We start from the raw sequence: 12946 nt of genomic DNA, 5'->3' as shown, positions 1-12946 counted from the left end.
GTGTGGGGCTGCGTCACTGAGCGCAGCTGCTGCCCTGCCCGGTTTCCCGTTGTGCTCGGAGCTCCACGGCGGTGGATGCCACCGCCACGGTTGTTGCAATATGAAGTCTTTATTTTCACCGCTCGGTAGCAGTAGTAGTCGCAGCAATGGCAATGTTAATAATTTGCAAAGCAATAACGTCGCTGCTAGCAACCACACGCGTGCCACGTAACCTTCCCCGGGGTCCTGGGAGCTTCGCCGGCCCACGGGGTTCAGAAAATCCCAGGGTTCCTGTGGAGCTCGGCGGACCTGGGCTTATTGTTGCCGCTGGACGGCAAAGTTCGGGTACCAGCGTCACCGTCGCCGCCTCGTCCTTGACCACTCCCTGCTCCCACCTTGACCCCCCCCGCTCCCACCTTGACCCCTCCCCCCCACGCTCCCATCTTGACCCCTCCCCGCTCCCACCTTGACCCCCCCCCCCGCGCTCCCACCTTGACCCCCCCTGCTCCCACCTTGACCCTCCCCCCGCTCCCACCTTGACCCCCCCTCCCACCTTGACCCCCTCCACTCCCACTTTGACTCCCCCCGCTCCCACCTTGACCCCCCCGCTCCCACCTTGACCCTCCCCGCGTTCCCACCTTGACCCCTCCCCCCGCTCCCACCTTGACCCCCCCTGCTCCCACCTTGACCCCCCCCCCCCCCCCCGCTGGCTACAGCAGTGGCCGACTTCGCCCGCACCGCTTCGCTTCTTCTTTGCCGCGCGTTCACGAAATAAAGAGCGCAGGAACCCGCGCGGTTCGAGCGCAGCGTCTGTCTCGCCGCGGGTCTACGACGCGAGCATTCTCTGTTTTTATAAATGTATAAAAAAATTGAAGCTTTTACTTTTAAACTCCCGTTTCATTTTACGTTTCGCTGGTCAGGTTTCATTCCATTCGGTCACCGCAGCGAAGTGGCTATGAAGTGGCAACAACCATCGCATCGTGTGCTGCTCCGCGAAGCCTCCGAATTCGAGGTCACAATCAGTTTTCAGTTTCATTTATTTGGTATAGCCCTGTGAGCCATTCGGCTCTTGAATCGGGTGCAACCGCAACAAACAAAAACATGAACAAGAAAACATCTTAATGTGACTATGTGACTACGTGCAAACAGAAAATCCAAGAAAAGACAGCAAAATATTGCAGAAAAAGCACCGTACACCAACGCTGTGTGCAAAAATCCCAGTGGGATGCAAGTCAAACAACAACTACAAGACAATTTAGATTAAGGCCATCAGTCTAACTCCGTACTACAACAAACAAACATGGCCAAACCAAAAAACTTTTCGAAATCACAAATAAAGCCATAAAAGCAATGTAACAGCGATCATAGGAACTGTGACCGAATTTTCACAATAAACGACATAAACAACATGTACCACCAAACCGTGCAGCCATAGCTGGCTGCATGAGTCGCTCCACAACTGACTTACCCTTCTGATCTCTCTTTCCGATGTTATTTATATTTTGTATCTAATTAGTTTCGCCCACCCCCCCTCCTCCTCCAACCCCTCCGCTAATGTGGGGGATCGCTGAAGTGAACCCTGCATCACAGCCACTGGTCACTTCCTGCGTTTGAATTGTGAGGGACTGAGAGACGCCTCTGACACTGATCTTTGTCCATTACAATCGAATCGATCTCGTTTCCAATTTCACCTAAAAGATGCTTTGCTGGGCAAACAATTGTATAGCATCTATAACTGAAGATGTTAACTCTTATTAGATGTCCACCTCGAGATACGACTTCCAATACCAAACTTACCATCCCCATATTCCTGTCTCTGCACCTTTTACTCCTTTTCGTGCATTCTATGCATAATCTGTTCGATGCCACTCCCTGGAAGGGGAGGAATTTATTAATTGACATTTGACATTGATTTATGTTTGTGAAATAGTTTCGATTGCTCACGTGGTGAGACTGCTATTTTCGTGCTGTTTTCACTTGCGCGTCGTTTTGGTGACCGAGATCCACCCCCCCTTTGCAATTGAGACTCATCCTGGCCCACCGTGGGTTTTTGCCTGGTTAGACAAATCGCCTTGAAGGATGGAGCCGCTTAAGGGAGGCCTTAATCCATCCATGTCAAGCCCTTATTGACCAGTGCCCTACCTGATTATAAGACCAACTCAGACCTTATTGGTAACCCCGTGCCCTTATCAATCTCAACGTTCATCCTACAAAGTCCCATCACAAGGGAGAGAAAGACAAACAAATAGACAATTATGTTTGCCCGTATTGAAACGGCTGTACGCGCTATTGACCTGAAAACTCAATTTCCCTGCACAAGAATACACGGGGGGTAGACCACCACCGTACGGGTTGACAGGTGTCTTAATCCAGCAGCGGAGTGACCATGGTCGATGACACCGCGTGCAAATTAGTGGGCGTGCATTCTAGATTTGAAGCTTTCGTGACTGCAAGGATTAATTCTAGATTTGAAGCTTTCGTGACTGCAAGGATTCATACTCTTAGTTCTTTCGGTAGTAAAAAATAAAAACAATAAAATCACGACGTTTCGGAGGTTCATCCTACAAGACGGAAGCTTGTTGCCTCCGAAACGTTGTGATTTTATTGTTTTTATTTTTTATTAATCTTAATTTCATTTTTTACCTACGCGACTTTACTGCAAGGATTAATACTCTAAGGTTTTTTTCGGTAAAGTCACGTAGGTAAAAATAAAAAAATAATAATATAAATAATAATATAAATAAAATTATAAATCAAGCCGTTTCGGAGACAACACAAGCTTCCTTCATCAGGTGTAAAAAAGCACAGCAAAATAAGTGTAGTGGGAGTTATTTGTGATGGGGCATTAATATATCGGGTAAGAGGAGGAGGGGGGAGGAGCCAAGGGGGGGGGGCGTGCACAACTTAATGTGGGCGGGACCCACAGTTCGGCATTCCCATTGGATCCGCGCGCTCGCGCATGCGCACTGAGAGCTTCGCGAAGCTGCTTCGCCTTTCCCGCCCAAAATACGGAACCGAGACGAGGGGTGGCGGAGGACGCGAGAAGATGAGGGGGGAGGCGAAGAGACGAGAAGGGAGAGCGGAGGCGAGACGAGGGGAAGACGAGGAGAGACGAGGGGAAGACGAGGAGAGAAGAGGGACACGCGCGGAGGCTCGGGGCTCCGACGGCAAGCAAGTCGGCGCCGTCGCCCGCTCGGTGGGTGAACCCAAGCAGACCTCCCGTCGCCTCGACCCTGCCGAGAATCGGCTCCGCGGGGGGGGTAACGGAGCGTGAGGAGTGACCGAGGCGAGCGACTCTGATGAGTGACTGTGAGGAATGACTGATTATGAAGATGAGAGGATGAGGAGTGACTGGGGGGGGGGGGGGGGGGAGTGATAGTGTCAGGGCTGAGGGGAGTGATGAAGAGTGGTGACCGAGGCGTGTGTCTGGGTCTGTGAGCAAGGGGGCATCGTGGCTGATTCATAAGTGGGGAGTGGCTGAGATGAGCACCTGTGAGGGGTGACTGGGGGAGTGAGGAGTGACTGATTATGAAGGTGAGAGGATGAGGAGTGACCGCGAGCTTTGCCTTTCACACGCGACACCATTTTTTTGTTCCGTTGGTGGCAGCTGTTGGGAGCAGTTGACGTTGGCACAGCCCCGAATTAAACAGAGGGCTTCATTTTAGACGGGTTTTGTCCGTGTTTATTAGTGACCTGGGAAAACATTTTACGAACCCTGCACACCACATCCACGGCACCTCTTCTTGTTCCAGTCTACGAGTGAGATTTAAAAAAAATTATATATTTTTTTGGTGAGAAAATATCACTGCAGAGTAAATGAAGTGGGGTAGAAAATACAAAGAGAAATAATTGCACGTGTTTGGTTCTTTCGGTAAAGTCACGTAAAGGGAAATAATAAAATAATATAAATATAAAACAATTATTTCCCTTCTACGTGACTTTACCGAAAGAACCAAGAATATGAATCCCTGCAGTCACGAAAGCTTTAAATAAAAAAAAATTTGCACATCCACTTTTAAAAGCCATCAGGTCATCGCATGATACCAATGTTAAAGGGAGCAGTTGACGTTGGCAAAGCCCCAAATTAAACCCAGGGCTTCATTTCAGACGGGTTTTGTCCGTGTTTAGTGACCTGGGAAAACATTGTACGACCCCTGCACACCACATCCACGGCACCTCTTGTTCCAGTCTACGTGTGAGCTTCAATATACGATGAGAAATAATTGCACATCAACTTTTAAAAGCCATCCAGGTTATCGCATGATACCAATGTTAAAGGGGACTTGTGAATTGCAAGAGGGAAACCAGGTTCAACTTATTTTGCAGCATCACGGATTAATGCACATGATCTTGACTATGTTATTAACTCTGGGCAACTCAAAAGGATTGTATGCTTCATATTAGATTGCAGGGGTCAAAATCTGGTATACTCACACCAGTAACACTTCATCGGCTATCTGACGTGAGGTTAATGAGAAAATAGAATGTAAGATCAGGAGCTTACATTTTACATAAGGATCTCTAACGTGATGTTGCAATGGCTTCTCTCCAATTGTTCTTGGCATAGCATCACTTCCGTGCCTTAGTCAGAGCGTGCCCGACTGATATTCACGTGTTCTTTCTCATTAGCAAAGCTTTAAATCACGTGGGATAACCCGTGACGTGAATGCAAGGATAAATAGTTGCTTATTTTCATTGCGTGCATCTTTTTAATCCGCCCCTATGCGTGTGCAATGTTGTGTCATCTGTATCGTCTTTGTTGTGTGTCTGCAGCCAGGGAGGCAGCGCCGGGTCACCACTGCCCGCTCTCCCGGCCGCTCCAAGGCTCGCCGCTCAGCTGTCTCTCCTGGCTCTCCTACCCGCTCTTCCAGCCGCCACAAGTCTTTACGCTCGTCTGGTTCTCCTCCCTCCTCTCATGCCATCCCTCCGGGCCGCTCCAAGGCTTTTCAGTCTTCCGTCTCTCCTGACTCTTCTGCTCACTCTTCTGGAAGCCCCAAGTCCTCGCTCGCTCCTGGTTCCCCTGGTCGCTCGGCGCGCCTTCGTGGACGCCCCAGGATCTCGCGCTCTCCCACAAAGCCAGCCGCCAGCCCTCCGGAACCCCCTGGGCCCGCAAGCAGCGTCAGCCTGGAGAGCAGCCCGGACCGCACTGAGCCCCAGCCCAGTTCGCAAGATGCACCTGCACCACAGGTGTGTGTAGTAATGAGTGTACCTTGGTCTGGATGCGTGCTGTAAGCCTGTTTTGCTGTGTACTGTGGTTTAAAATATTCACCATATCCTGGCGGTTTGAAGAGTTATCACAATTTGGGTTGCGATTCCATTTGTGGTAAACAGTTGCGCCACTCGTTGCTGAGGAAATATTTAATGTGTCTCAAAATTTGTATCTTTCATCTTTATAAATAAAGGTTAGAATATTTATCCTGGAGAAATCTGATGAGATATGAAGCTCTTTTTCACAGATGTCGAGTAGGTTATGTGAATCAATTATATGGCTCGGGTCAGAGTGCTGAGTTGGCATCTATGAGAGTCTGGGTTCGAATCCAGGCAGCTGCCTGTGATTAAAACGGCCACCAATAACTGCAAAAAATTAACTCTCTGGGTTAGGCTAAATTCCACTGCTGTATGACAGTTATCTGGCAAACTTGAAGTGCTGCCTCTGACCGTGCGCTGTTCTCTAACACGAACGCTTGCGCTGCTGTGTGAGCGATCCAAATGGTTTCTTCATTTAATGATGCCAAGAGCATAATGGAGATAAAAAATGCTTGTATGTTGAACTTCTTTCGCACTGTACGTAGCTACCCGTGCTAATCAGACGTGCTGTTTCTACTGTGCACTCCATGTTATGTGTTGCTGCGTGTCATGGCTGTGTGACATGCCATGCAGGCGGAGCGTCATGAGCAGATGCGTACCCCTGATATTGTGAAGAACTACAGCTTCCAACGACGCTGGGCGGCTGGTGCTCGGAGGGGACCCAAAGGCACACAATGGGACTCCCTGTGTCTCCCACTCCTCTCCCCACACAAGCGTGCCGTCCCATGTCGCCCCAAGAGAACACCGCTCAGCTCCCGTGGCCTGGCAGGTGAGTGCACGGTAGTTGAGTAACGATTCACTTGCCTCACCCACCTGCTCGCCGCTCCCTGCAATGTGATGAGTTGTCATGATTTGATCCAAGAGTTGTTTATTTTTTAATGCTTTCCAACCAAGGTTGACGACGTTAATCCATAAACTCTCCATTCATCTGTAATGGAGGGCCACATGGAGATCAATTTAAACCTACAGTATAGAGTTGTTGCAATTAAGGAACTAATATGTAAATAAATTTCACCCTGACGGCTACCATTTGGCTTCCTTACTGCTATATCAATACTTCCTGAAAACTATTACAATTACATAATCAATGCATATAATTTTTTTTGTATAATTTGTAAGGTCACATTTTTATTGATTCCTAATTCATATTTTGGGTTAGATTAAATGTATCATATGCCCTCCATCCGAAACAGCCAATTAATAAAGTTGTTACGTGAACAAACGTACCAATGTATTACTGCTTCAGCACACCAGTATGTTGGAGAGCAATCCACAACATTTAACAATTGGATACGACGTTTCGCTTGCAGTTACAACCAGCATCATCAAGCAGTTTCCAATTCTGGGGTTGCAGGTGCGGTGATATTGCTGCTGGTGTGGCCAGCCGGTCTGCTGTGCCTGGCCCAGGTTGCCGGCTCCCCCAGCTGCAGCCTGCTGGGGTCCCTGTCCCAGTCACCCGGTGCTCCTGCCTGGACCCCAGCGCGGCTGTGGGACCCGCGTTGCCTTGTGGCACTGCTGGCGTGGATGGCTTTGCAGGTGCTGCTGTTTGTGCTGCCCCTTGGCGGTGAGGTGAGAGGTGCCTGCTTGTTGCCACAGCTGCTTGTAGTGAGGTTTTACTGCGATATAATTTTTCACAATACAACAGGACTTCTCAACCCACTCCAAAGGGAGTCAGGTGGGAGGTTCGTAGGCTGACAATTTTTTATTGTGCATAACATACATGCGTAATGAACGTCAGTGCCAGATTGCGGTGATAAAACATTAATACACATGATACAAATTCCTTATGAGCACCACAATTACTCAAGGCGTGGGCCTGTGACCTCTGTGGTCTTTAGTAACCTTAGTTGGTTTGGGGGCTCGGGCAGGGGCACAAAAGTGTTTTGGTTTGGCCATGTTTGTTTGTTGTAGTACAGAGTTAGACTGATGGCCTTAATCTAAGTTGTATTGTGGTTGTTGTTGTTTGACTTGCATCCCACTGGGATTTTTGCACACAGTGTTGGTGTATGGTGCTTTTTCTGCAATATTTTGCTGTCTTTTCTTGGATTTTCTGTTTGCACTCAGTCACATATTCACTTTAAAAGATGCTTTTTTGTTTGTTGCGGTTGCATCCGATTCAAGAGCCGAATGGCTCACAGGGCTATACCTAATAAATGAACTTGAACTTGAAGGCTTAATTTTAATATTTTCTATTTATTTACAGCTTTAACTATTGCTTTAACACGTAGGTGTTTTGTATAATTTTTTATATTGACTTTATTTGATACTTTGGCAATAAATTTGCTTCACTGACCCTGATAAAATATTTAGCATTCACGAATTAAATTATCATAGAAATTTTGCGGGCGGTTCTGTAAATGCGGGGCCGCCATGTCACCTGGGCACCGTGTCGTGTGCAGGTGGTGAAGGGAGCGCTGCAGCACAGCGGGGAGGTGCTTGCCTACAGAACCAACGGTGAGACACTTGAGGCAGGGTGTGGGGTAGTTGGGTCCAGAGCAGCCATAGCAGGTACTTATTTAGAAAAACTGCGTTCCTCGTGGCCTGCCATGATACGTCTTTTCACATTTACCAATTGTCTCATATAAATTAGGTTATTACATGCTGCACATTCCTAATGATTGGTATACATTCCCCCATTTACTCACTGTCTTTCATTGGACCTGCAAATCTCACTCACAACCTTAAACAAGAAATCTCGATTTTATAAATTGTCTTATAGTTTTACAAACATTTTCAAAGTGATTCTTAACTTACATTTTCACCATCAGGTGCATAAAACTTGAAACGACTGAATCATTATTTAAATAGATTAGCAAAGGTAAAAAAAACTTGCGGATGCAAGTCACGCTAATGAAGTGTGGAAACCCTGTTTTAGAACACAACAGTGACAAGTTCACTGACACGTGGTCACTCCCTGTGGGCAGGGATGCTGGCGCTGTTGCTGACACTGGCTGCTATGGGGGCGGGCTGGTGGGCATTTGATCTGGACCCCACCTCGGCTCCCACCCTCCTCACTCCCCTGGCCACCGCCGCTGCCGGCGCCGCACTGCTGTTGGGCGTTGCGCTATACATAGCTTCGCTTGGCAAAGACACCGCAGACCTGGCGCCGCTCGGGAACACAGGTGAGCGTAAGCACCTTGGGTTGCGTTCATTGGATCAAGCTGCGTCAGTGGTGAGGATTGAAGAGCGAATGGCTTCTGTGCGAAATATGCCATTGGTTGAAGTTGTGTGCTGCATAACGTATGTCATCCTCTGCTTTCGTATAGCAGACATTTGATCTACAATATGAAAATGCGCACATCGAAATTGGTGAGTCAGCCAGTGGGCGGCTTGAGGAGTAGCCTCGTTAATATCAAAACACTGCTGGTGAATGATCGAAGCGGGCAGTGGCGTTACGATGTAATTGCACTGTGGACTATTGTTTATTATACATTGCAGGAAATAACCACATCTGCTGTGTGAGTTTTTGATGTGATTATGTACACACCATTACGAGTGGATCTTCTGTGGATTCAGCAATTAAGGACGTTGGTATTGTCCCAGATTTCTCTCCACTGCTTCAGCATTGAATGAGGGTGCTTTGAGAGCATGTGCACGATCCCAAAACGGGCTATAGGACTTAAATGGAGACTTTGTTGAAGTGGCTCAACGAGGTGCAGAAGCGTTGCTTCCAGGTGCAGTCATCTGTGCCTCAGAGAGGCTGCCAAGTTTCTCGCCAACAGCGCTTCCCTCAACGGGGGATATTTGTCTTTGTTAAGGTTTCTCCCCCAATCGTTATTCGACCTCATGCTGTTGACAGGAAACATGGCATATGACTTTGTTCTCGGCCGGGAGCTGAACCCACGCATGGGCGCCCTAAACGTCAAGCACTTCTGCGAGCTGCGTCTGGGCCTGCTGGGCTGGGTGAGTAGTGCCGGGGTGCATGTTCGTCTGCTGCAAGTGACAGCTGGCGCTTTATGGGGGATTCGTGCCACGCCTTGAACAAGTCCCACGCTCTTCCCTGCCTCAGATTATTGCTCCACAGAATCGCTAACTTCATGTCCATGACCATGTTCATTGCTCTTCATGCATGGTCCAAATTTTCCAAATTCGAAAATGACTCAAATTGTTTAATTGGGATGCACACAAGAATCATCCCCTACTTGGCACACTCTTGCCTGCTTGTGGACCAGGTGTCGAGTCACCTTGCGCCACACAGGGACAGCTGTCACTGGGGGTGCCCTTGCAAATGTTTGAGATGATATGTTGGTTATTGCGTGTAGAACATTCTTGAGACACCTCTAAGTAAATGGTGCTTGAACAAAAACACATGTGGGTGAGAAGAGCTGTTGTGAGTGTGGAGTGATGGTCTTTAGACATGTAACTAAAAATACATTTTAATCAATGACTCAATGAACACATCTTGATCCTTAATCAATTTTAATCGATGCATCATTACAACACTCGGAACGAGTCAACCGCTTGTCCCTGCTGGACTGTTTAGGTGGTGCTAGTGCTGGGCTTGGTTGCAGCGCAGGCACGGGATGCTGGCACCCCGTGCTCTGCACTCGCTCTCGTCGCAACATTTCAGATCGTGTACATCGCTGCTGCCCTGTGGAACGAGGTAACGCGTGACCTTCTGCTGAAGTATGGACGATTTTAGTTCCTGCACTAGCAGTATGACTGGCCTCTGCAATCGGCAAGTCTGGGATGCTTAATATTTTCTTCATTTATATTTATGCCTTTATTTATCTCATCAAATGAAATCTTCAGTTGCTGTAACTTTGTCAAAAGCATATCCTTGTCTGACTGCCCGTTTAATGTGGAATTTTTTTCTTAAAAATCACGTTTTTTACTTAGGCCTTGGTTTGTGAAAATCCATGATTGAAATGAAATCAATAAGCAGGACAATTTGTTTTGGTTTATAATCAACAGTCAACTGCTCTTACAGGATGTAGGGCCTTACCTGGTAAAATAAAAAAATAGTTTAGTTAGGAGTTACACCACTTATACTAAAACTACCCAACAACTGGGTATGTTTCATGACCGGTAAGGCAGATGTTTTTTTGTGGCTTCCCAAGTGCACCTAGTCTGGCACAACCGCTGTGGTGACATCACCGTCACTTAGTAATGAATGGTGGCTGTTGTTGTAGGGGAAGCTGGTGGCTGCATTGGATACATCGCCTCTAGGGGCCGGGTTCCTGCTGCTGTTTATTGATCTGGCTTGGACTCCCCTCGTGTGCTCCCTTCCGGCTGCCTACCTGGTCCAGCAGCCCCTTCAGCTGCCGCTATACCACTCTGCCTCACTCGCGCTACTCTATGGTACCTGCTCAGCGCTGCACTCGCCCTCATCTTTGACAAATAATACTCACCCGCACACATAGCTATATGGAATGCCCGCTTACCGACTGCATGGTACTAATACTTAACTGCTTACCCACTCTTAATCCTGCAGTGTTAAACACCGACTTCACTGGCTGTGTCAGTACCCGGCATTTTTAGTGTGCCATGTTTACTGTTTCTTGCAGGACTGGGTCTGTACATTTACTGCAGAGCGAGCGCCGAGAGACGCGCCTTCCAGCACAAACCCAGCTTGACTCGCTCTTTTCGTAAGCCTCACAGCGCACTCCTCTTACCATTTTCCTTTTTTTTACGCTTTCCAACAAAGGTTGAAAGCGTTAATGTGCTGTCTGTCACGGGGGACCCCACAATAGCTCTCATAAAAGATGATAAAATATGCATTCGTTTTTAGTATAAAGTTGCGTTGATATTAGGGACCTGCTCTTTATAAAACTGGCCAAATATCCCCTCCGCCATGCGGAACCTCGATCACTGGGTCAAGACTGTTAACAGGAGATGGGCACCGCCTCAATGCTCATTTGAGCAGTGTGACTTTAAAATTAAAGCATTGCCCAAAAATTCTGAAGACAAACGCCAGTGCTTAAAGTATATTCCCCTTGCTGGCCAAGGGGATGACATCATCTTGCGTGGCTTCATCTAGTGACATCAAGCCTGTTGTGTGGCTTGAAACATTTGATTGTTAATTAAATACTTCTGAGGATGTAATACTTCTGCGAATTATTGACGATACTGAAAAACCGAAGTGAAAAGTCCCGAGTTTTGCGGATGGATTGTGTTCTTGAGCCACCCATTGGTGCCATTTGCGTAAAACTCTCCACTGCGTAGGTAAGGAGAGCATTCCCACGGCGACTGGCAAGCGTCTGCTGGTGTCCGGCTGGTGGGGCGTCTTGCGCCACCCTGACACACTGGGACAGCTGCTCATGACGGTGGCGTGGACCCTGCCCTGTGGTAAACATCTGCACCCCTCTATCTGGATTATCTGATTATTTATGTAATAATTTACTCAGAATAATTGAACCGACAATCATTATATCAATCGGATATAGTGTTTGTGTGCTTGCATAATATCCCATGTATTGCATATACTGTGTGTGCTGTTCGGGTATGTGATCTGTGTTTTAAGTATACCATGTCCTGTGTGCAGTCGTGTCCTGTGTCATGTATACCATATAATTTGTGTGCTCTCCAAGTCCACATGTGTAATGTATCCTGCATGCGCCGTGTGGCCCCGTGTGCGCTGCGCTCTGGGCTGTTCAGGCGTGCACGCCGCCCTGCCTTGGGTGCAGGCCGTGTACGTGTGCGGCGCGCTGCTCGTGCGGGGCGTGCACACCGAGCAGGCGTGCGTGCGGCGCTATGGCGCCGCGTGGGCCGAGTACTGCCACCGCGTGCCATACCGCCTGCTGCCCGGCCTCTACTAGCCCCCGCCGCTCACCTGCCCCAGGTGACCGTCCGCTCAACGCCAACTTCTGCGCAGCCTCCGTCCTTTAACCGTGACCAGGCACTGTTTGCCCGGGTGCAGGGAGATTGTATTTGTGAAGGTCACGCCTCAAAAGTTGTGGCTGCGACTCCTCCGGGTCTGCCTGGCGCACGTGGCATTTAGCTTGTTTTACATATTTTCACATGTGAATCCTGGGCATTGGGATGAAGTCCAACGCACAGCGGTGCTGTCATTTGTTTACGGCTAGGGTGAGGAAACTCCACATTTGGCCCCGACTTAATTTGATACAGGCTATGACTGTTTGGGGACTAATTGGGTACTAAAGGGCAATGCGTTTCTAATTTGAAAGTGCTGTCACTGGGGTCAAAAAAACAAAGTATTGTAGCTTGGTAAAAACATTGTGACATTTCACTGGAATTTAAAAGGAGATTTTACTTTTTCACGAGGCATAGATAAGCTTTTAACATATTAAATAATGACAAGTAGGGATTTGTAAAAAAAAATTGGCCAAAATGTTTCAATAGGACCAATCTAGTAATGGTTTTTTAAAATGTACGCAAGAATTCACTTGGTTTTTCAATAAGAAACAAAATGTATAGACACTGTATTTATAAAATGTCCTGCCAAGATTGGGGGAAAACCCCAACATGCTAACTTATGTTAGTATTTATACGAGGGTGTTGATCCTAAATATGCTATGAAATACAACAAATATTACAGAGTTAAATAATTAAATTTACTAGTCTGTGAAAAATCGGTCCAACTTTTTCTGCTCGTTGTTGTAAACTGATTTTATGCAAACATTTCATAAGAAAATGCGAAATATTTAAATATGTATTGAAGTTAAATTTTTTAATCCTGAAAAAAAGTGCTTTTACCGTA

The 12946-nt window shown here is 47.5% G+C and overlaps 1 protein-coding gene across 2 annotated transcripts; it reads left to right on the top strand.

Moving 5' to 3' along the window:
- Nucleotides 1–2900: 2900 nt before the first annotated feature.
- On the top strand, nucleotides 2901–12946 carry LOC133342329 (delta(14)-sterol reductase TM7SF2-like). Of its 2 annotated transcripts, none has more exons than XM_061551417.1 (12): nucleotides 2901–3175; nucleotides 4753–5166; nucleotides 5902–6055; nucleotides 6641–6855; nucleotides 7686–7740; nucleotides 8211–8408; nucleotides 9086–9189; nucleotides 9770–9889; nucleotides 10419–10587; nucleotides 10794–10874; nucleotides 11452–11574; nucleotides 11884–12946. In XM_061551417.1, exons 1-12 carry the CDS (start codon nucleotides 2939–2941, stop codon nucleotides 12042–12044), a joined length of 2031 nt encoding a protein of 676 aa, XP_061407401.1. In that variant the 5' UTR covers nucleotides 2901–2938; the 3' UTR covers nucleotides 12045–12946. The 2 variants fall into 2 exon arrangements, with proteins under 2 accessions (XP_061407401.1, XP_061407400.1); XM_061551416.1 differs by having other exon boundaries at nucleotides 5860–6055.

The sequence above is a fragment of the Lethenteron reissneri genome, chromosome 14, assembly GCF_015708825.2.
Source record: "Lethenteron reissneri isolate LAM-NWPU_2019-01 chromosome 14, ASM1570882v1, whole genome shotgun sequence".
In the NCBI taxonomy this organism is placed as follows: domain Eukaryota; kingdom Metazoa; phylum Chordata; class Hyperoartia; order Petromyzontiformes; family Petromyzontidae; genus Lethenteron; species Lethenteron reissneri.
This window is presented reverse-complemented; position numbering and strand designations above follow the sequence as displayed.